Source organism: Manis javanica, chromosome 11 (assembly GCF_040802235.1).
Source record: "Manis javanica isolate MJ-LG chromosome 11, MJ_LKY, whole genome shotgun sequence".
NCBI classification, from domain to species: domain Eukaryota; kingdom Metazoa; phylum Chordata; class Mammalia; order Pholidota; family Manidae; genus Manis; species Manis javanica.
In genome coordinates this window covers 2983927-3009548 of record NC_133166.1, presented here as the reverse complement: position 1 = coordinate 3009548, position 25622 = coordinate 2983927, and the positions used below count along the sequence as shown (strand labels likewise).

At 36.6% G+C, this 25622-nt stretch overlaps 2 protein-coding genes across 2 annotated transcripts; one reads left to right on the top strand and one right to left on the bottom strand.

Annotated features, from left to right (window-relative positions):
* Nucleotides 1–3628: 3628 nt before the first annotated feature.
* On the bottom strand, nucleotides 3629–4597 carry LOC140844150 (olfactory receptor 5T1-like). The gene has a single exon (XM_073215629.1). It carries the CDS (start codon nucleotides 4595–4597, stop codon nucleotides 3629–3631), a length of 969 nt encoding a protein of 322 aa, XP_073071730.1.
* Nucleotides 4598–20334: 15737 nt separating this feature from the next.
* Nucleotides 20335–24218, top strand: LOC140844338 (olfactory receptor 8J2-like). The gene is made up of 2 exons (XM_073215775.1): nucleotides 20335–21234; nucleotides 24147–24218. Exons 1-2 carry the CDS (start codon nucleotides 20335–20337, stop codon nucleotides 24216–24218), a joined length of 972 nt encoding a protein of 323 aa, XP_073071876.1.
* The last annotated feature ends 1404 nt before the right edge of the window (nucleotides 24219–25622 follow it).

Genomic DNA, 25622 nt, shown 5'->3' with positions numbered 1-25622 from the left:
TCATACATTTGTAATTGTTTTTCTGAAATATTTTGTAATGTATTTAGCTTTTAGAAAACTACAATGAATGTCTTCTCTTTGCAAAGATATATTAGATGAATCTACAATTATTTAGTCTTAACGTATATTTAGTCTTGGCTTTGTCATAATATTCATGCCACAAATATGTGTCAAACACACAGACAGACGTACACAGACATATGTACACAAAATAGTACAAATATACAATGGTGATACTTGAATCTTGAGGCGGCAGAGTGCAAGTGTTGGCCCTCAACCTCAGCGACAAGGCAATGTAGTTACTCTCTAGGACAGTGGACTCAAAGCAGCAATCAGAATAGTCTGATTCCTGAACAAGCATGGCAATGGATGGTTGATCATGGTGTTTCTAAGAGTAAGATAGATAGGAGGCCCACTAAGTTCTGACTTTATCTGTGTAAGCAGAAAACTTCTAGGTTAAGTTAACAAAAATCTAATTTGAGCCAAAAAATATAGAGTTGTGGTCCCTCAATTAGTTCCTGGACTGAGCCAATTTATAGTCCTAGAGCCCCTCATATGAAGGGGAGTCTATGTACCCTTGAGGAATGAGCCTGGTATACTACCAAAAATTTAAACTATTAATCTTTCTCCAATCCTTCCCCAAAGGGACCTTGCCCTTTACCAGGGTAACTGTGCACTGGAGTAAAGGAAATAATCGAACTGATACTAATTCCAGAAGAACCTAATTATGACTGTGGCCCAAGTGTCAGAGGAGAGGCTTTTGGAGATCAGGTGATCAGTGGAGCTTTATCTCCTGTCTGTCTCACAGTGGTCCAAGTGGGTCCCTGAAGCCATCCTGTGGTTATTTCTCGAGTTGCAGAATGCCTAAGTGCAATAGATTGACTGGTAGAATCTGCACATTTGTTCCCTGCCCTGTGGAGTAAGGGCTGCTATGATGGGAAAAGCCAAGAGGGGAACAACTAGGACTGCCTCTAACAAGGAAGAGAGTAAACCAAAATCAACACTGCATTCTGGGAGGGAAAGAAGAGATTAGTGCTGCCACCAAGGACTTGAAGGATGCAGGGGTGGTGACTTCCATGACATTCCCTTTCAAGACTCCTATTTGGCCTTTGCAGAAGAATGATAGGTCTTAGAGAATGACGAATAATTATCATAAATTTAATTCTATGGTTGCTCCCGTTATTGCTTCTGGACCGGATGTAGTTCCACTGCTTGAGCAAATTAGCATATGTGCTGCTACCTGGTGTGCAGCTATTCATCTGGCAAGTCCTTTTTCCTCCATTCACTTCTCTAAGGTCTACCAAAGGAGCCAGCAAGGCCAGCAAGGCAACTCGACTGTCTTATCTCAGGGCTACATCAACTCTACAGCCGATGTCATAATTTGATTCACAGGGACTGGATCATCTTTCCCTTCCATAGCATACCTCCCAGATTCATTACATTGGTGACATTATGCTGATTAGATTTAATGCACAAGAGTAGCAATTACTCCACTTATCGGTAAGACTTCCATGTGCCATGGGGTGGGAAATTAACCTGACAAAAATTCAGGGACTTTCTGTTTTACTGAAATACCTAGCAATCCAGGGGAGTGGAGTATGTCGAGACCTTCCTTTTAAAGCAAAGGAAAATTTTCTGCGTCTGACTCTTTCTGAAGCACAGCAGTAGCGGATCTGTCTGAATTTTGGAGACAGTACATTCCTTGTTGTGTTACTACAGCTCATTTACCAAATGACCTAAAAAGCTGATCATTTCAGGGCGTTTCACAATAGGAGAAGGCTCTGCAGTGAGTTCAGGCTGCTCTTCAAGCTTTTTTTTCTTGGACCATATGACCCAGGAGGTCCAGTGGAGCTTAGTCAGGAGCAGACAGGCACACTGGAGACTTCGGTTGGTCCCCGTAGGAGAATCACACTTCAGGCCTTTAGTGTCTTAGAGCAAAGCCCTGCCACTCTCCATAGATAAATACTTTTCTCTTTTAAAACAACTCTTGGTCTGCTATTAGGCCTTAATAGAGATTGAACACTTGTTAGTGGTCACCAAGTCACCTTGCTGGCAGAGCTTCGCATCATGAGCTGGGTGTATGCAGTCCCAACAGGTCATAAATCTGGGCATGCACAGCATGACTTCATCATGAAACGGAAATACTCTATATGAGACTCTATATGAGACTGGGCCTGAGCAAACCCTGAAGGTCCAGGTCAGTTACATGGACCAGAAATGGTTCAGATACCCATGGTCCACATTCCTTCTTTCTCCTAGCCTGACTCTGGCCTCTCAGGAGTTCCCTTTGATCATTGACGGGCAGAGAAGACTCAGGCCTATTTTACAAATGATTCTGCACAATATGCAGGCACCACCCAAAAGTGGGTAGTTGTGGTCTGTCTCCCTTTTCTGTGACATTCCTGAACAAGTGTAGTGAAAAGAAATCTTCCTAGTGTGAAGAATCTCGAGCAATATAACCAGATATTCATTTTTCTTAGAAGTACAGATGGTCAGATGTGCAATGACATGCTGATTCCTGTCCTGTGACCAATGATTTGGCTGGATAGTCAGGGACATGGAAGCTAAGTGATTGGAAAGTTGATGGTAAGGAAGCCTGGTGAAGAGGTATGTGGGGAGACCTACCACTGTGTGTTAAATCCTTAGGGTATTTGTGTCCATGTCAATGTCCGCCAAAGGGCATGCTTCTGTACAAACAATGGCTGCATTTAGCTGCTCCTTCTGTGCATCCAATGAAAGTAGGCATGTCCTTTGTCTCCTTGTTATTTCTTTTCCTGACATGCAGTCCAACAAAATATACATATACACACACCCATATATGTGTATATATAATGTGTATATGTTTATATTTGACATAGTTTATATATTATATACTGATACACATATATGTATATATACATTATATGTATGTGTGTGTGTGTGTGTGTGTGTATACACAGACATATATATATAATTGACAGTTTTTGCTTTTCTCTAAGCTATACTTCTGTTTGTCTTTCAAAAGCCTTAGGTATACTCCCAATAAAGATTAACATCACACATCATTATCATCTTTAGAGTTTATGAATGGATCTAATCAATTTCTACGATTGGACAGTAATAAGGAAGGAATTTGACAGGGGAATAAAACTATATGATGTTGAGCCAAACAGTGAAATGACATGTCCTTAAGCCTGGATGGATCATATTCTGTGGAAGCACATGGAGGGCACATGAGGTAACATTTGGGAGGTCCTTCATAGGGCCTCCTGAATGACTTAACTTCATAATGAGTGCTGAAGGCACTGTAAGCAATGTGAGGGTACAGCAATCTATAGAACCCTGAGGAGGTGAGCACTAATAATAGTGAGTTAAAATCAATTATGCAATGACTAACAACAGCAATATACATTATATCAATGAATATTTAATATGGCTCAGTTTGAATACAGTAATCAACATGTAGGTGAGATGTTTTTTAAACTGCTGCATTGGAGGGCTGATTAATGCCACATTTGCAAATAGTTCAGAATACACAAACACTATTCAATGAAATCAATACACTTTTTCTCTAGTTCCTGAGCATAGAGATATGGACTGACATGCAACATTCTTTGCAGTTTTATTCAATGCTAAAAATGCACTTTACTTATAGCCAGTTTCTTCCCAATAATTTTTTCATAGCCTCTTTCACATCTTTGTTCCTTAAACTATAGATGATAGGATTTAGCATGGGAATCACCATGGTGTAAAATACCGATACTATCATATCATGGTCCAACGCATAGCTGGAACTTGGTCTCACATACATGAAGAGGATTGTGCCATGATAAATTGTCACTCCAGTCAGGTGAGAGCCACACGTAGAAAAGACTTTTCTCCTCCCATCAGTGGAATGAATCCTCAGGATGGCCAACAGAATGAAGCCATAGGAGATCAGCACAATCATGATAGTGACGATCTCAATGGCGCCCACCAAGTAGAAGAGTAGAAGCTGGTTTGTGTGAGTGTCAGAGCAAGAAAGAGCGAGGAGAGGAGGGATGTCACAGAAAACATGTCTGATCTCATTGGATGCACAGAAGGAGAGGCTAAATGTGGCCACGGTGTGTACAGAAGCGTGCAGGATGCCTCCAACATAGGAAGCAATAATAAGGGGAACGTAGATTCTGGGGGACATGCTCGCTGAATACAGGAGAGGGTTGTAGATTGCTACGTAGCGATCATATGCCATTGCCGCCAACAGAAAGGACTCTGTGGTTCCAAAACTAACAAAGAGAAGCATCTGGGCTGCACATCCAAGGAATGAAATGGCTTTATTCTCTGCTAGGAAACTGACCAACATTTTTGGAGTGACAACTGAAGAATAGCAGGCGTCCAGGAATGATAACACACTCAGGAAGTAGTACATCGGGTTATGGAGCCGGGAATCCCCAATGACTAAGAAAACCAGTCCCAAATTTCCGGCCAGAGTAAAAAGATAGATTGCTAAAAATAGCAAAAATAGGAAGACGTTCATCTCAAAATCATCTGTGAAGCCCATCAGTATAAATGTGGTGACTTCAGTCACATTTTTCATCTGAAACCTGTATAAGTCTAAATCCAATGGAAACCCTAACATTTGCGTTTTTAATTAAAAGTTCTAAAGGCAGTTTCTTATGAAAACAGAATCCTTCCACTTACATCCTAGTGTTTGCTTCTTAGTCGGGTAGAATGATTTCCCGGAGAGCGATGGGACGGGCGACATGGAAGCTGCTGGAGCAGAGAGGATGCATTTTACGGTTAAACTAAAACGAAGAAATAATTTTGTTCTGGCATAGACTACATTTGTCATATTAAAAATATCAATTTAAGTGGCTTATTTTCCAATTTCTTCCTGTTAAATTCCTTACCATCTGGTTTTTATATTATATAATCTTAAAATTCACAAACATGAGTGAACACAGGAATCATTCAATCTTAAAATATTATATGGAAAGTACACAGCTGACTACTAGCTCTGCAGTTGCTACGGCATGCGTGAAATGGCCTTTCATACTGTTCACAACTGTTAAGATGGGAATAAGCACACTCACATTAAAAGAGGGTACTAAATTTCAATGAGAAAAGAGTTATGAAAATGATCGAATTTTAAAACACTTCCATATGAGCAGAAAATGAGGCGAGTGAGACTTACATTTCAACTTACTGTACAGAGACACTTTTTCCAACAAAACCATGGTATATTGTTTTTTTTCTGACAATTACCCTGTTCCATTAGTTTCCATTCCAGAGTGATAAACAGAAGAGCAGGCAATATTCTGGAGACATATGCACCTTGTTAGCAAACAAAAAAAGATACAATATCCTTTATTTTTTACTTTTTTTTCTCAAAATACATATCATTAAGTTGTTAAATGTGTCCTTTGCAGCCTATAGTAGTGCTAATCTTTTTCAAATTTTATCTTAATAGCAATGTGAGATGTTCCTCATTTCACGTGTGCTTATTATCCCTGCAATGTCCTTAGAACTATTTTTGAGATGCATTTCAGCCAAAAGGTCACCATGGGTGTTCTTCTAGTATATTATACTTACTTTTGGAGTTTCTTAAATAACTGTGATGTTAATGTCACATGATAAAAGATAATAAAACTGCCCTTAGAAGATTTTGATAAAAGGATAAGATCACTGTTTGCCACACACACACACACAAATAAATTTATTTATTTTTCCTTGATGTCATCTTACTTTTTATTATTTGGTGAAGTATGAGGAAAAGAAAATGCATGACTTAAGGGAAAAAATGTTTAAGAGTCATTTATATTTGAGCTTAAATCTCAGTGATTGACATGCAACTAACTACTGGATTCATCATATTACGGAGCAGATTTTGACACTTTGACCTCTGTTTTCCTTCAGAATATCACAATGAAAAAGTATTGGAAAGAAGTGAAATTCCTGCTGGACACAGGGCTAGGCTGCATTCAGTGTCTTACAAGTGATTATATTCAAGATGTGAAACACACTACAGTTTTGTTATATTGAGATGCCCATACATCAAGAAGAAAATTAAGAAATAAGCTTAAAACTGTTAGAAAGAGAAGGAAATCACATGCTTTTATTTTCCCATAAATGTCCCCATAGATTCATGTGGAAGATGTTTCTAATGCATAGATTAAATTACCTCATAAATATGAGTCTACAAAATGCAAAGTGTTCATTTGATTCTTAAAAAAGTCTAGAGTAAAAATATAATAACCTTAAATTCTGATTTCTGTATAAATCCAGGAAATTTACAGAATACTCATGAGAACACATACACACAAATATAATAACATATAATTAGGTTTAAACTGTTCTATAAAAATACTTTATAAAGAAATCAATTAGTGGTATAAATGTGTATTAATGTATTTTTGGGGCATCACCAAAAATACATTTCTGTTTAAAAATTCCGATTCTTTTTCTTTTTCTCCCAAACTTCTCTTCTCCCTTTCTGTTTCTCTCCCTCCTTCACTTTCTCAAATCCTTTGGAGTACATACAAAAATATTCATTAAAAAGAGTTAGCTATAAAACAGGAATTAGGCAGATAGGAATGATCACAGTGAAAACAAATAAAAATATGCAAGCAAATTTTGAAAAATGTATCAATTCGTAATCTACTGAAAATATCCATCACGACATACATGCTGACCGATAGACACAGGAGAAATTTCAGTGATTTACTACTGTAACCTTTACTTAACTAATGTGCCTGTGACAAGACAAGTATGGAAGATTAGGATCATTAAGAACTGGACTCTAAGACCTCATATTAAAATGCCATATTTAGCACCTAGTGACAGCGGGAGCTCAGAAAAGTTAAGAGTAACTTTTAATATTTTTAAGCATATTTTTATTGAATTAAAGTTGATATCAATATTGTATTGGTTTCAAGTATACAGCACAGCAATTTAACACACACATTATGAAATCCTAACTCCAACCAGAGCAGCTCTTATCTGTCAACATGGAAAGATGTCACAGAATCATTGGCTGTCCTGTCCATGCTGTACTTCCATTCCTTTGACCAACTTATTTTATGACTGAGATTTTTGTGCCTCTCACATTCCCCATCCAGTCCCCCATGGTAACCACCAGTCACTTCTCAATGTCTCTGTGCCTACTGCTGCTTTGTTTATTTTGTTTTGTTTTGTTTTTAAATTGTTCATCTCCTTCTAAACCGAAGAATAACTAAGACTGACCAAAAATTCAGGTGTATCTTGTTCAACTACATAAACATGGTGTGATTACAGGCTGTCTATTTATCAGAGGAATTAAAGTATGTTTTATTAAATTAAAATATTAATTATATGTGAGAGATGCATACACATGAAATGTTACTTCCAAAATTTACTTAACTCCAATAAAATAAATAGGGAATTATAAAGTCAATTTTTTAATTAAAGTATCAAGAAGTTAATGGATCTCAAACAGAAGCAAAGTATCTCTTCTTTACGTTATACATATGTTTATTATATGGTACTGAGTATATATGCAAATACTATTTTATTGAGATTAAACGGTGAATTCCAATATTCTGTGCTGTAACAAACTGAAACTACTTCTGTCACTGCATTCTGTTTGGGGACATGCCAGTAGAACAATAACATGCTTACTTAAATTTTCCTGATACTTTTGTCAATGTAATTTTCTGGAAATCTTTGATGTCTCTGCTCTTGCCTGCAGTTCAAGAAGGTAGTTTATAAATGAAACTGTTTTATTCCAAATTGTGTCCCTTTAGAGCTTTTGTACACTTCAGGATAGGAAACTGGAGTCATGAGAGAGAAAAAGCATGAGGTTTAACTACTTCACCCAGATTGTTCTTCAAACAGACATTTCTGTTAACTGATATTTAAGGAGTTAGAAGTGGTTGTGTTTATGTCTTGTTATTTCACTTGAACAGAGAGATGCTAGAAATAGAAAAATATAGACCCTGATTTTTTAACAAAATGTGATCAATCTGAAAGACTAAAATGAAATCAGTTTCTTAACTTTGATGGTCAAAAAATGTGAAGTACCAGACGTCCATGAGCACAATATTTCAGACTCTGAGCTCCAGTGGAAGGAGAGCTATGATTGTAGCTACTCACACTATTAAGTGGCTGCTAGGGGTTAGTAATTTTGTGCACAGTATCTAATATAATCTGTGTAGCAGCCTACAAATGAAATAATTCAGTGTCGTTTTACAGATGAGAAAACTGAGGCACAACTGACTGGACATAAAACTTGGCCAGAGTTGCACAGTTTCTAAAAGAACCAGGATTCAAGCCTAGATTTCTCCAACTTCAAACCCTATATTGTTTTTCTTGACCGTATTACAACCTCATGTGATATACCGAGTTCTGGAAATGTTAACACTGAGACAGCATCCTTGCACATTGAAATAAATAAATAAATAAATAAATAAACTAAAGCTGCTTCTGGATCAATTAGCTAAATAATAAAATAAATTTAAAATTTATTTGTATTCTTCCAACATTAAAAATATTATGATCCTGAAGTAGCATATACGCAATGGCTGGGTATATCAAAATTGGTAGTCATATTTTATTGAGTTAATAATTTTCTTAAACTGTAACTATAACCTTTTGATTCTACTATGACTACATTGATTGCTATGGTTCTTCAAGGAAATTAAGGCACATGTCTAATTTACAGCTCAATTGACCAAAATACGTAGGAAACCTTTCCTGTTTTCTCTCCTAGGTCCCCTGAAAGGCATGTGATTTTTTGATACTGCTTTGAGTTAAATAGAATCTTCTCTCTTAAATACAAATATTAAGTTGTATACTCTTGTTTTAAATTCACGAGCAGTTTCTAAAATATTTTATAAGTTATTAAGACCTTTCCTCTTACCTGTGGAAATGAACTATTCACTCAGTTAAGTTATGCTGTGAATAGCATGCATTTAGATTCTTATACCATTTTATTGAGTTCTTAAAGTTCACAGTGATGCCCCAAGAGGAAAACAGACCTAATTCTTTTCTAAGACAGAAAAGTATCATGATTTGTTTTCATTTTAAACAACTGAACAGTTCTGGGTAATGAACTACATGATGAAAACGATTACATGAATGCACTCTGACCACTGGTTTAAAACGATTCCTCAGTGGGAAAGAAAATTAATGGTACAGGACATAGTCCCAGCTCTGATACTAACTAGCTGTAAGTCATTAGGTTGATGATTTAAAGTTTCTAAAACCTAGTTTCTTCTTCCTGGGAAAATAACCTTCTTAATTATCCTGTAAATATGGACATAATGAAATATAATATGAAAGCATAACCTATGACAGAATTTATAATTACTTAACAAAGGGAACTATATTTTTTATAAATTTTAAACTACCACAGTTGTAAGTGGTATGATAAACAGATATGAACACATTGAGATTTTTATTTGGAAATAAAGTATAAATACATAAATAGAGAGTATTGGCAGGGAAGATGGGGAAGTATATAGAAAATTATAATATTCTATGTAATAGAACATAAGAATATTAGAGAAACATCAGAGAAGAGTCAAGCATTTTTAAGCTGCATAGGGTCTTGTCTCAGAGATCCCTATGCTAATTTAGACAAGTAACTGGCTATGTACATAGGTAACTCTTGGAGAATTTGTGGAAAATTCATGGATGCCTAGACTCCACATTCAGAGATTATAAATTAGTAGATAGGGAATGCTGCTAATGGAATCTGAATGCAGATAAAAAGAAATCAGATTAATTGGCAGGCATCCTGACTGTGAAAAATGGTATATCAATAAAATAAAATGAAATTGATCTATAGATTCAATGCAACACCAATTGAAATTAAACAAGTATTTTTGCAGCATTGACACTCTGAGTCCCCATTTTATATGGAAAAGCAATGAATTTTAGAAAAGAAGAATAAAGTTGGAATGTCTGCATAATTTGATTTTAGGACTACCATAAAGCTAAAATAATCGGAGTGAAATTTTAATAAAACACTGACACCTAGATCAGTAGAAAAAAATAGTCTTCAGAAATAATTCTAACAAACATGGTCAATTGATTTTTGTCAAAGTTGTTAAGAAAAATCCATGGAGGAAGGAAAGTATTTTTTTTAAATGACCTTTAATTTGAAGAACAGCTTAATACCACAAAAAAAGAAAACATTGACTCTTTGTGCCACCCATAAAACTTTCCTTAAAATCAATCTTAAATCTTTATATAAATCCTAATACTATAACATTTCCAGAAAATATGTAGAGAAAACATAGGACATTTGAGTGACCACGGTTGAGTAACAAATTTTTAAATATATCTCAAATGCATGAACCATGGGAGAAAAAAGTGATAAATTTTACTTCATCACAATTAAAATCTCTCTGTAAAAGGCATTGCTGAGGGGATAAGTAAATACAGCACAGAATTGTACAAAATATTTGCTAAACAGCTATGCAAGGAGGAACATTTTTCCAGAATATATTTTTAAGACTAAAAAAATAAGTAAAAGAAAAACAAGAAAAAGGGCATAAACTTGAATAAACACTTCACCACCGAAGGTACACAGATAATAGCTAAGCCCATAATAAAGTGTTATACACATCTGTTGTTAGGGAAAGAAATGTACTTTAAAACAACAAATTGATCCCATACACCTATCAATATATATGGGTGAAATTTAAAATTATATATTAACTGATAATATAAAGTGTCTGATGATGCAGAGCTCTTGGAACTTTTATCCACTGCTGGTAAGGAAGCAGCCTCTTTAGAAAACAATCTGACAGTTTCTTAAGAAGTGAAACATACATTTACCAGATGACTAAGCATATCACTTGGCAAGATGACTTGGCAATACCATATGATTTGGCAACACGACTTGCCATATAGCATGGCCCTATTATACCAAATGACTTACCCTATGACTTGGCAGTCTGACTCTGCAATTTACCCTAAAGAAATGAAAACACACATGAACACAAAGAATGGATTCCAATGTTTATAGTCACTATATTCACAATATTCCCTAGCTGAAATCCGATTATCCAGCAGCTAGAGAACGGATAAACTAACTGTGGTACATCCATTGGATTGCATACTGTTCAGCAACTAATAGGGATATTATTGATGTATTCAAGTACACAGACAGATCTAGAATATCTTGTTAAGTGGGACGAAACAAATTCAAAAGGTGACAATGTGATTCCACTGCCTCACATTTCAGATAAGGCAAAAATATAAAAATGGAGAATACATTTGCGGTTGCTGGAATTGGATGGTAAAGGCAGGTGACTGACTACAAAATGGTGTGACAGGACTTTTTAGAACAATGGAAATGTTCTATCATCTGATTATAGTTTATACAGTAGTATATGTTTGACAGTGTTCATGTAACTGGCACCTAAAATGGTAGATTTTCTTAAATCATATTAAAATGTAATCACCCTAACTTTAAAACTAGCTATTACATAAATTAATCCTTGCTTCAGAGTGGGGATTTTCTTGGTAAGGGAGATTGTGACTAGAAGAAAGTATAAGGGAAGCATCTGGGGTAAGTACTGGCAATATTCTCCTTCTTAGTCTTGTTTTTTTATAGGGTTATGTTCAGACTGTGAAAATTCATCAAGCTGAACACTTGAGATGTAAGTACTTTTCTATATGTATTTTTTCCTTCAATAAATATTTAAGAAGGAAAGAAATGCTTATTTTGTTGTGCAATTTCTAGCAAACTCTGTAAGCCCCAATACTCAATTGCTCTTTGATTGCCTTCTAATTGATTCTCCTTTTATTGAGAAAGTTAATAAAAATTTTCTTTCTGGCATTTTATATTGGCATGAGTCATATCTTTAACATTTTGAAAATTATATTTCAGCATTTCTCCATCAGTTTTTCTCAAACTCTTAACTATCTGTATGCCAAACAGACTTTTTGTGTCTCTTCTGTCTTCTCGCTCCTTCACTGGGCCTTCAACAGTTACCACGCACTCTTGCGTTTTACTGAATCATTCTTGATGTATGATTTTTTGAATTTCTAGTTAATTTATGTGTCCTCTTAATCATGTCTTCAAATCCTTCTGATGTGTAGCCACTTCATTTGTTATATTTTGTTACTATTTGTTATATTTGTTATATTTGTTACTACTTTGAAAAAAACTCAATTTTCTGAAATTTTCTTTAATATTATTTTAAGATAATTATAATGTAGTCAGGTCACAGGGAAGGCAGTATAGCACAGAGGATACAGGTAGTGACTGTATAGCATCTTACTATGCTGATGGACAGTGACTGCAATGGGGTGTGTGGGAGGGACTTGATAATATGGGTGAATGTTGTAACCATAATGTTGTTCATGTGAAACCTTTATAAGATTGTATATCAATGATAACTTCATAAAAAATTACCATATTAGTTTGTTCTGTAGTCCTTTATTTATGACTTTAGTAAATTTTGGAACATGATGTTTATTTTTGTCCATTTGCAAGCTACATACTAATATGCTAGGTTAGTACATGTATCTACCTTCTTCCCATGTTTAAATGTGATGGGCATTTTGACTATCATAAGAATTTACATGGTTTATAGATAGTTTGCAAGTTGCATGATCAAAGGATCACTTGCATTTTGTTACAGATTTAAAATATTGTCTTATTGTATAACTGCTTGAACTCTCAGAGCTAAGCCTAATTCATTAGCATTTCTGTGGAGCTCCTTGAGTCCCATAACGAGACTTTATCTTCCAAAGTGGTACTCTACACCTTAGACATTATACGTTGCTGTAACAGAATGACACCTATGTATTCCAGAACCCCTTTCCTTATTTCAAACTTTCCTTTCCACTGATTCTGCCCTAGTCACTGACATTTGTTTCTCACTATTCTCTTCTAAAGGTGAAGCCCATCCTTTTGGAAGGAAGTATGTGGTGCATATTTTGGAGACCTTCAGTGACTTAGCACACCAACAATTTGGGTCTCCTACAAGCCCTTTGTAACACCCTGATTCAGCCTGGTGGTGGGTGGGGAGTCTTTCATCTACAACTTGGAGAATGTAAAGACTTTTCCATTTTCCCAGTTTGATTTTACTGAGATTCCCACTGAGTAAACTGTCCTCTCCTTTTTATGATGGATTTTTGAGATTCCAAGTTCACCAAGTGTCACAGATTTGGTAACACTTCCCTGTCCATGTTAATCCTGTGCTTGGTGGAAAACTGCTGATATTCTGCTGCTTTGGGTGTCTTGACACCTTAAAAATCCCATTGTGGATATTAATAGAGGGCTTTTGGGACACAATTTTGCCAAGTAGTCATCTTTTTTCTTTTGCGTTTCTCTTTTCTTCTTTTGAGTTTGTTGATTGTATGTCTTATTTTAAGGAAGTGTTATCATAGAAATTTGAGGTTTATTAATAAGAATTTTCTGTAATTTTCTTCTAATTGCCCTGTCTTAATTTCATTTACTTTTCTTTTTTTTAAAGAATTTATTTTTTTACAGCAGTTATATGTTCACAGCAAAGTTAAAAGTTCAGAGATTTCTCATGTAGCCCCTGTCCCTACATGAGCACAGCCTCCCCCATTATTCATATTTTCTATTAAAGTGGTACTTTTTTTATAATTGCTAAACATACATTAACTCATTGTAATTGACCAGTCTATCCCTTACCTTAGGCTTCACTCTTGGTGTTGAAATATTCTATGAGTTTTAAAAAATGTATAATGACATGAACCCATCAGTATAATCTTGTATGAAGTATTTCTCTGCCCTATAAATCCTCTGTGCACAGCCTTGTCATTCTCCTGACCCCAAACTACTGCAAACCACTGCCATTCTCAATGTCTCCATAGCTTTGCCTTTTCCAGAATATCATACAGTTGGAATCATACTATATGAAACCATTTCAAATTTGGCTTCTTTCACTTAGCAAAATATATGTTTTAATGGCTTGATAACTTTGCTTGGTTTTTGTACTGCCTAATAATCCATTATCTGGATGTACCACAATTTTTGTATCTATTCACCAGCTAAAAGATATCTGGTTGTGTCCAAATTTGGATATTATGAATAGAGCTACTACAAACATCTCTGTGGACCATAGTTTTCAACTCCTCTGGGCAAACACCAAGGAATGTGATTGCTGGATCACGTGATTGTGTTTAGTTTGCAATTCCTTCCTCCCTTCTCTTTTATCATTGCTAGTAGTTAATTTCACTTATATATAAGCATACATAAACATGTATATACATAAGCATATACAACTGAATGCTTTTGTGCTATGAATGTATTATTTCACACAACTCTCTTCTTGCTTGAATTGTGTTTTTTTTTAATTTATTTTTATTTATGTTTACTAGGATCTCCACTACCCCAAGAGCCCCCCCCGAAACCCCATTATAGTCACTGTCCATCAGCATAGTAAGATGTTGTACAATCACTAATTGTCTTCTCTGTGTTGAAAAGCCCTCCCCTTTCCCCCACCCCTCACATTATATATGCCAATAATAATACCCCCTTTCTTCTTCCCCACCCTTATCCCTCTCTACCCTCCCATTCTCCCCAGTCTCTTTCCCTTTGGTCACTGTTAGTCCATTCTTGGTTTCTGTGATTCTGCTGCTGTTTTGTTCCTTCAGTTTTTCTTTTGTTCCTATACTCCACAGATGAGTGAAATCATTTGGCATTTGTTTTTCTCCGCTTGGCTTATTTCACTGAGCATAATACCCTCTAGCTCCATCCATGTTGTTGCAAATGGTAGGATTTGCTTTCTAATGGCTGAATAATATTCCATTGTGTATATGTACCACATCTTCTTTATCCATTCATCTACTGATGGACACTTAGGTTGCTTCTATTTCTTGGCTATTGTAAATAGTGCTGCGATAAACATAGGGGTGCATCTGTCTTTTTCAAACTGGAGTGCTGCATCCTTAGGGTAAATTCCTAGAAGTGGAATTCCTGGGTCAAATGGTAAGTCTATTTTGAGCATTTTGAGGAACCTCCATATTGCTTTCCACAATGGTTGAACTAATTTACATTCCCACCAGCAGTACAGGAGGGTTCCCCTTTCTCCACAACCTTGCCAACATTTGTTGCTGTTTGTCTTTTGGATGGTGGCCATCCTTACTGGTGTGAGGTGATATCTTATTGTGGTTTTAATTTGCATTTCTCTGGTAACTAGTGATGTGGAGCATCTTTTCATGTGTCTGTTGGCCATCTGAATTTCTTCTTTGGAGAACTGTCTGTTCAGCTGCTCTGCGCATTTTTTAATTGGATTATTTGCTTTTTGCTTGTTGAGGAGCATGAGCTCTTTATATATTTTGGATGTCAAGCCTTTATTGGATCTGCCATTTACGAAAATATTCTCCCATACTGTAGGGCAGCTTTTTGTTCTATTGATGTTGTCTTTTGCTGTACAGAAGCTTTTCAGCTTGATATAGTCCCACTTGTTCATTTTTGCTCTTGTTTTCCTTGCCCAGGGAGATATATTCATGAAGAAGTCGATAATGTTCACTTCCAAGAGATTTTTGCCTTTGTTTTTTCTTAAGAGTTTTATGGTTTCATGACTTACATTCAGGTCTTTGATCCATTTTGAAGTTACTTTTGTGTATGGGGTTAGACAGTGATCCAGTTTCATTCTCTTACATGTATCTGTCCTGTTCTGCCAGCACCATCTGTTGAAGAGACTGTCATTTCCAGATTTTATGTCTTTGGATCCTTTATCAAATATTAATTGATGATATATGTTCGGGCTCATGTCTGGAGTCTGTAATCTGTTCCACTGGTCTGTGGCTCTGTTTTTGTGCCAGTACCAAATTGTCTTGATTACTATGGCTTTGTAGTAGAGCTTGAAGTTGGGGAGTGAGATCCCTGCCACTTTATTCTTCTTTCTCAGGATGACATGTGGTTTTGATAAGCATTTGATAAAATATCCACACCACCAAAATCAATCTAAAGATTCAAAGTCCTAAAATTCATGAAGTACTAAAAAGGACCTCAGCATCCAAAGTAACCTTGAGCAAGAAGAACAGACCTGGACTTAACACATTTCTTGATTTCAAAATGCACTACAAAGCTACAGTAATTGAACAGTTTGTTGTTAGTGTAAAAAAAAGTGACATATAGACCAGTGGAACAGAATGAAGAGCCCAGAAATAAATCCACACATGGATGGTCAATTGATCTTCAAAAGGGTATCAATAATACACAATCGTGATCTTCAAAAGAGTGTCGATAATACACAATAGGAAAAGATAGTCACTTCAACAAACTGTGTTGGGAAAACTGGATATCTACACACACAAAAATGAAATTTCACCCTTACCTTATACAATGCAAGAAGTCGACTTGAAAGACTTAACCATAAGATCTAAATGATCTAAAACTGTAAAACTCCTAGAAGAAAACATAAGAGTGAAACTTCATTACACTGGGTTGGGAACAATTTCATGTATACAACACTGTGAACACCAGCAACAAAAGCAAAATTAGAAGAGTGGGACTACATCAGACTAAAACTCTTCTGCCTAGTAAAAGAATCAATAGCATTTAAATGTATATCAAGAATTATGTTTCATTTCACTGGAGGTGGCAAGTGGGGAGATCAGTTATAGAATGAAGCCATGGTGTTCTAGGAGGCAGTGTACATGGTGAAAAGTGCATGCACTCTGGGGAGACCTAGCACTGAATTTTGGCTCTGATACTTAATAGCTATACAAGTTGCCATAATGGTGAAATAAAGTAATGTGCACAAAAGCACATTTCTGCTGCATGTACTCAATATTGCCTGTTATTTTTCTTCTCTTGTAGAGACAAGTTCTTTCAATTTTGAGCCAAAGTATTTGGAATTTCCTGCCTTCATTAAAATTGCATTTTTACAAGCGTCTTTACATTAATTTTACTTCCTTAATTTTGGAGCCTAACAGGTGCCACAGTGAGATATTAGAACACCAAGATAAAGAAGGAACAGTGTATCCTGCCCTAAGGTACTGAATATTTTAGAGAATGATTTGCAAGTTGTCACCATTTCTTGATCAATGTTCAGATCACAATAAAGATAGATTATAGCACTGGAAACAAAAACCTCATATTTTATCTCAGAATTTTAAGATGAATATTGCACTTATGCATTCATTTAATTATCCTTCATTTCATCAGTCAGTCAACAAGTATCTTGCGAACATCTACTCTTTCCTGTGTATTATTTAGAAGCTGTTTAAAGGCACACTATTTACAGATAGCCTCTTCACTTATAAAGCTTACACTATAAAATTCCATACAAAAAGTCAAATGAAAATTGTTATTCATATTTAATTACAATATTTATATATGCTTGAGTAATGATCACAGGATTATATGGAAAAAAAACATATTTTTCATCCAAATAATTTAATTACAATATAGAAATAGAACCAGATATATGATGGATACCTTATAAATTTCAATTTAAAATATGCATGTCCTCTTACAGCCATTCACTTTTTGAATTCATGTTGTATTTCATCAGGTTTTTATGATAAATATACCAGGATTAGTTCTTGACCAGAATGGAGGCTTTACCTTCAGTTCTATTCCTATTCTTCATGTTAAAATTGAACACTTGGGACAGAATACTATGCTTTTTAACTACTGGGTTTTCTCCACCCAGGACCAGCAGCAACATTTCCCAGCTAACACAGGAATACAATGCAAAACAACCAACCAACCAAAGGGTGGAATTGTTGCACGTGACTGTTACTCAGTACGATCACCTATGGGAGTCCCTTGACTGTCTATCTCCACATTTTCCCTCTTTGGGTGAATTTTTTGTGGAGACTTGATTAATGAGCATTCAGTTGGTCTTTCCCTGGGGAATAAGAACCTTATCTGGGAATTCTGGTTCTCATGTTCAGGGACTAGGGCCTTAAACAAACAAATTTCAATGTGAAGATCTTCAGGGACCTGAAACAATTCTAAAACCCTTTGGCATGCTTCACGCAGCAACCTTAGGAGTGGGTCGCAACAGAACTCTGTGTGCAGGTAGGTGAAACTTGAGCTTTCTCAATTCAAATAAGACTCAGAACTGAAATGATGTCTGCTCTATTCTCTTTTCCTAGTGACTCAAATATTTGCTCATTGATTGCTAAGTAGAAGTGATGGTGATACGACTTAAATAATAGCGTTCGACATCCTTATTCATAAATTAGACTGCTTGAGACCTTAAAAACAATCATGAAAAGTCTTTTTAGGAGTATATTTCAACTTACGATAAAACAGAATGCTTCTTGCCTTAGAACTGGCAGAAATGATCTTTTAGCAGGCACTCTACACCAGATGAGAAACTTCTTAAGTGTCTTTCAGATATAAGATTCTATGTCTCCAAGAAAGACCTACTAAATGATTTAATGTCCATAAAAACATATTTATCTCCCCTTTCCAATTTTCACATTGCCCAGGGTGATTGACTTCCTAGATGGAAAGATTCCCTGTGGCCAATATTCAGTCTCTATGTTGCTGGTGGTTATGAGAGCTCATACTGAAATGCACTTTGTCTCTAACACAACCCATGTTTAAATAAGTTTAAGACAAGTTCCAGAAGTGGAGTTAAATGGAACATACTCTTGAAATCATATCAGAAGCTATTTAAAATTGAATAGGCAATATTCTTTTTTATCCAAATTGTATCACAAAATAATTAACCGTAGGTATACTTTTAAAGCTTTATTTACTCAGAATTTATTGTTTTAATAAACTTTTACATTTTATTTTTAAAAATGAACTTAAACTATATGTTAAAAAATTAAAATAGCTCTTTCCAAAAAGAAATGCTAAATCAAATAGGATTCTAAAGAAAAGGGAGAAAACCAGTGCTCTTCTACAAAAGGTTTTATTTTGGTGACATATACTTAAGGAAATAAAAAGCAATTCTAGCTTTTCCATTTGTTATGTTTCATTAGGAGAGGGAATGACTAATATGTAAGGATATATGTAAGTTTTTTGAATATTAAAAATTATAATTCACTTGCTGTTTCTATTTCAACTATAAAAGCCTTCAGTTAGATAGAATGAAATCCTGGGACTGAAAATAGAAAAATATATTAAAAACATTCAAAACATGCTAATAACAGTCATTACTGATACTAATTTTTTGCATCCATTGTTACCAGGCTCTGTGCTAACTAACCTATATATGTACATTACATCATTTATTTCTCACAATACAATAATGTAAGTACTGGGTATAAATCCCACAGTAAATAATTGGTGGACTGCTAATCAACGAACCAACTAACCAATCAAACAAGCAAATAAATGACATTAAAAAATAATCATTAACAATAGCTCTGTAGACTCTTTGCGGAACTTAATCTCATTGAGCCTCACTTGTCTCATAAGACATAAAAATAATTATATCCATCTTCTAGGATACTCCTGCAGAATAATGAAATCATCATTTTAAAATGCCTCGTATAGTTGTGGCCACAGACTTCACTACACGCTAAATAATGCTAACGCTCCCCTCCACTCATTTCTTTATATGGGTAAAAGTAGACAAAATTTAATAAATCAAACCTATAAGTAATATTTTTAAAAAATACTAATAGGTTTTAAACAATTTAAAGGAAAGATATAAACTGGAAAGCAAGGGATGGTAGAATAAAATAATAGAGAAAAGTCTGAGCAACTAGAAGAGTGACAGGATGGGACTGGCTGACTTAGCAGAAGAAAGGAAATATGACTAAGTAAAATGGATGCAGAGTTTAGGAATGATACTATCAAGGAATATTGAGGTGTAGTCTGTAGTCAGCTAAAGCAAAAGGATGTGGCAGAAATCACTAGGAACATCTCAGTGCACTGACAGTGTTTCCCACAGAAATACTGAAATTCTCAAGGATGATGACAAAATATGGGCTGAAGAGAAGGTCTGTCAGCTAAAGAAAGAATGACTGGAAGTCACTGGCTCATCAGCTTCTTATAGGTAGCAGCTATCTTTCACAATTAAATATACACAGAGGCATGTGTGTATATGTAAATACATATATAACCATGTATGCACACATACACATATTCATGAAATATATTTTAATATAATTAATGTATGTATATAAACACTAATACGTATAATAATATAATAATGTATTTCATGCAATATATACACCCAACAGTGAATTAAGAATTAACAGCTTAGTTAAGCAATTTTAAGAACCTGAATTTCGTCTCTGGAGAGTTTGTATTTCTGAATTTTGTGAAAGGTTTGTGAGAATACCAGTTAAGATGTGAGACCTAAGGTTCCTGAACAGAAACTGATTTCTAATGAGACATTTAACAATCTAGCATGTAACAGAAAAACAATTTTGCCGTCTGTTAATCTCCTCCATTTTCCCCATTAAGGGATGAAAGCTACAACATAAATGGCTCCAGGGAATCTCACCGGGGTGACTGAGTTCATTCTCATGGGGGTCTCCCACCATCCAGAGCTCCAGATTCCACTCTTCTCTGTTTTCCTGGTGATCTATGGGCTGACGGTGGCAGGGAACCTGGGCATCATCACCCTCACCAGTGCTGACTCTCAACTGCAAACCCCCATGTACTTTTTCCTCCGACACTTGGCTGTCATCAATCTTGGCAATTCTACTGTCATTGCTCCTAAAATGCTGGTTAACTTCTGGGTTTTGAAGAAAACCATATCTTACTATGGATGTGCAACCCAGCTGGGTGGATTTATAGCTTTTATCGTGGCTGAGATTTTCATGCTGGCTGCAATGGCTTATGATCGCTATGTGGCTATTTGCAACCCCCTGCTATACACGGTGGTGGTATCTCGGCACTTCTGCCTTCTGCTGGTATCCCTCACATACCTCTATGGTCTGAGCACAGCCCTGACAGTCTCTTCCTGTGTTTTCTCTATGTCTTATTGCTCTTCCAATGTGATCAACCATTTTTACTGTGATAGCGTCCCTTTGTTAGCATTGTCCTGTACGGATACCTACATTCCAGAAACAGTAGCGTTTGCCTTTTCAGGAACCAATTTGTTTTTCTCCATGATTGTTGTTTTAATATCCTACTTCAACATCGTCCTTGCCATTTTGAGGATACGTTCCTCCCAGGGGCGACAAAAAGCCTTTTCCACCTGTGCTTCCCATATGATGGCTGTCACTGTGTTCTACGGGACTCTGCTCTTCATGTATTTGCAACCAAGGACCAACCACTCATTAAATACTGATAAAATGGCCTCGGTCTTCTACACCCTAGTGATTCCGATGCTGAATCCCCTCATTTACAGCCTAAGGAACAGGGATGTGAAGGGTGCAGTAAAGAGGTTCCTGGATAACCCCTGCAATTATTCAAAGTAATGTAAATTTGAAACTACAACTGTCAGGTAGAAAGGTAGACATAAGCAGGTGGAGGGAGAATAAAGCCAGTAAAGCCCACTAAAAGGGGCTCACAGACTTAATTCGATAAAATCAGAGGGCAAGAAAATTCTCTCAGAAGTCATTAGTTGAAGTGTCAAAGATTAGGAGTTACTTAGAATGTCCAAACATTCCCCAGATGGAAAAAACAACATACCCAAATGAGAAGTCTCCAAGCACAAACTCTCCCCAGATAAGAGAAAATAAATTATACAAAGACAGGTACAGACATCATCAGAGCTGCCCCTGCCTTCTTTTTATCAATTACACTGGTGGAGGGCAGAGGCAGGAGACGCGCACGATGGTTATTTTTCCAACAGTCTATAGTAAGAACAGGAAGGATTCCATCTTAAAGCTAAGAGTCCATTTCAAAAACCAGGGGGTTAGGAAGGAAGATTCCGAACATATTCTTTAGTAAACAATCACTCCCACCACTTTGGGAGCAGGTGCAGGTGGTGTTGACTGGTGTGTTCCCAGAGGGGAGTTACCCTGGAAAGGAACGGACCAATTTCTGTAAATTAATTCTGCAAAATTACCTGGAGGATTGATAATAAAAGATTTAATGTCTCTTTACCGGAGATAAGCATTTTGAGACCACTTTACAAGTTTGTACCCCATGGCCCTTTGAAAGTCCTTAAAAGAGGGAACCCCCATGCCTCATCTCTGAGGAAGAAAAGGAAAATATTCAACACAGCCATCAAGGTCAGCAAACCGCTTTTTCCCTCCAGTTGGCAAAGCCCTCCCAGCTCCCCCCTCCCCTCCTCCAGGCTCCTCTTCTGCCCTGCGCTTGCCGAAATGCCACATATCAAAATAATATAAATTGCTCCCCTTGCTTTGTGTTCTGGGCTCAGACCTTGGGAGATGACTCCTCTGTGGGCCTGCCCGTGTAAAATAAACCTCAACTCTCCAAGACCTCCGAGTGCCGCTTGGTTCTTCCGTCAGTGATCCAGTTCAGATTTTCCAGTATTTTCCTTAACAAGGACACACACGCTTTTTCTCTATTTGAATGTATGACTTTAAATAAAGCTTTTTCACTGCTCAACTTAATTGCGTTTTGTCTCTGTGCTTTTCCAGTGGTAAGCGTCTTTGTTTCATGACTATTTCATTCTATTTCCAAGTCTTCACTTAGTCTCTGCTTTACTCCTCATAAGTAGGGAGGGGCTACTGAGAGCTCAGATTTGGGCTGGCAAGTTCTCCTTGCTTGGGTGATCCAGACGGAACTGTTCCAGGAACCTGCCTGAGACTCTCCTTTCTTTTGGAAGTTCTCAGAACAAAGTCTCACTCCATCTCATTCTCTGTATTTCCCAAAGTCCCAGGGTGGGCGGGGCTAGCCCCCACGCAGGGCAGATCCAATTGGACACAGGACCCCAAGTGACCCTGGCTTTAAGAGATCGCAAGGGAATCTGCCCTTTACCAAGGAATGTTTTGCAAGCTTTCCCTCTGCACCTCTGAAATTTCCTGCTCTCAGCTGCCTGCAAGGCTGCTGCCATTCATTTCCACTCTCGCCCTAAAGAATTCCTTCCATATCTACACTCGTCTAAGCTTCTCAGGAATTCTTTCTCATTCAGTTAAGAACTCTCCCCCTCTAGGCTGAGGTTTCACCTGATGCACCGAGAGAAAGCTGTGTCTGGCAACAATATCAGGCCTCCAAGGCCAAGTGTTATCAATCAAAGACTTCTCTGCCCTGCCAAGACCCCATAAAAGAAGCCTCAGAGTAAACTGCCTGCAGCTGTCTAACCTCAGGCAGGCCCGCTCTGCTGTACAGGGTGAATTAAAATTCACTTTGCCTGCCTAACTTTGGTTTTGTGTCTTATGCTATCTACCTTCACTGTGTCTCCGAACTGACTTCTCCCCAACACTATCTTCCTTTAAGAGTGTTCATTTGCTTTTGAAAATCTTTCTGATAGAAGAGGCCATTCAAGAGTTAAAAATTCCATTAATTTAAATGGCAAAATCTTAATCCTTTTATTGCAACCTCAAATACCCAATTTTCCTTAGTGAAAAATACAGTAATTGACTGAAGAACACACACTTACATAAATAATAAAAATAACTTGAAAATAAATACATTTTAAATGTAAATTACTGAAGGATTTTTATAATTTCTAAACAAGGAAGAGGAACTCTGATAGCTGGTGGTAGAGGTGAGAATTATTTCTTGGAATGTGATAAGGAGTCAGATCATCTTCTTTGCCATAGACATCTTTTGTTCAGCTGTTTAAAATTTTATTAAGTTTTTGCAGCATTTTACCTACCAATTTCTTAAGCTTTGGGGGCCCATTTAGTCTTGCACTTAAAATAAATTTGTATCAGAGGTAAAATAAGCCTTTAGGAGAAAATTAAAACTAAACAGAAAATTCTTACATATGCATAGATATAGGACATGTGGCAAAATAGAAAAAGAAATATATAAAAGGGGATTATTTTTCTTCCCTCTCACTTGGTGCATGTACATAAAGTGAAATGTTCCTATCCTACACAAATGTGACATAAAATTAATTTTCTCCAGATTATTCTTACAGCAAACATTGTTGTATAGAATTGATGGTCTTTATTGTGGAGTCATAACAACAAACAAACATCATTTTTGCTTGGTGTGTTTTGGAATAAAATGTTATTAGATCAAAAAGTTAAGTCATTGTCTTCAAAGGGATGCCAATTATGAAAGACACTCACGACAAAAAATAAATAAAAGTTAATGTTTATTAGGTGGCATATGTCTGTCTGTACATGGAAAACTTTATTAATATACAATGGAGTGAGAAAGAGTGGGTGTAGCATTAGGAAAAAGGCAATGTCTGGAAATAAATTAGATTCATGAAATGTTTAGGGAAATCAGACATAAGCCATATACAGGGACCATGAGACTAAGATCCATGAGTTAATTTATGACATTAGTCATAAATAAGCTGAAAACACTATGATATATATTTCTAGTCTTGAGGGACAAAATTAGCAATAACTTGATAGCATTTAGCCTTCAAGACTTTTATGTTTTATTATTTGTAAGTATATAAAGGTCTATAATGTCTATTATTTTATGTTTGTCTATTTGCTTTTATTTTGTTATGGTTGTATTTAGCTTCACCCACCAAGTGTATTTCCCAGCAGAGAACTATTCTCTGAGTCTGGTTGGAGAACAGAATTGAAGCAACAGGACTAAAGTCACACTTGCTTTCTATCAATCCCATGTATTAAATAAGTGAAAATCTGGAATGAAAACTGGAGTTCTGCTACCTTTCAATGTGGTTTACATACACATATTTTCTAAAAGTAATTGTGTTGTTACTTGTGCTAGTTCCCTAATGGCACTGTGAAAAGCACCATCAATTCAGTGGCTGGAAGCAACACACAATTATTACGCCATTGCAGGGGCCAAGGGCACGCTGTTCCAAGATGTGTCACTTAGGCATGCAGATTATTTAAAACTGAAAATCGCTAAGGCCCAAAAGACTAAGGAAGGAACTTTGATCCTCCCCCACCCCACCAAACCCTCACCAAGTAACTGGGTAAAGACAAGTACCAAGTGATTTCACTCATATGTGGAGTATAAGAACAAAGAAAAACTGAAGGAACAAAACAGCAGCAGAATCACAGAACCGAAGAATGGACTAACAGTTATCAAAGGGAAAGGGACTGGGGAGGAGGGGTGGGAAGGGAGGGATAAGGTGGGAAAAAGAAAGGGGGCATTACAATTAGCATGTATAATGTGTGTGGGGGTCATGGGAAGGGCTGTACAACACAGAGAAGACAAGTAGTGATTCTACAACACGTTACTACGGTGATGGACAGTGACTGTAATGGGGTTGGGAGGTGACTTGATGAAGGGGGGAGTCTAGTAAACATAATGCTCTTCATGTAACTGTAGATTAATGATAACCAAAAATAAAGCATGTAGATGGGAACTCTTTCAGGGAGAACCATCACCTTAGCTAGCTATATTATAGGGTAAACTAGGTGTGGAAGACAGAGAAGAATGTGGCTAAAGCTGTAAAGTTCCTCTTTGCACAGCATCATTGTTTCTGGGGGCACACCAAGTATTTTGTTTATCAAACATTTACTCTTTTCACATTCCTGTGAGTTGCTTCCCTTGTCCTTTGAAGTCTCAGGCCCCTGCCCCCTTCTCCACGGTTCAGGATGGCGTGTAGACCTCATTCTCCCTGACTGTCCTTGGAATCTCTGCCTACAGTTTCCTGTACTCACTGTACATAATTAAACTTTGTTTATTTTTCTGCCATGTCATGGCAATTTGATTCCAAGGCCAGGTAGAAGAACGTCGAGGGCGAGGG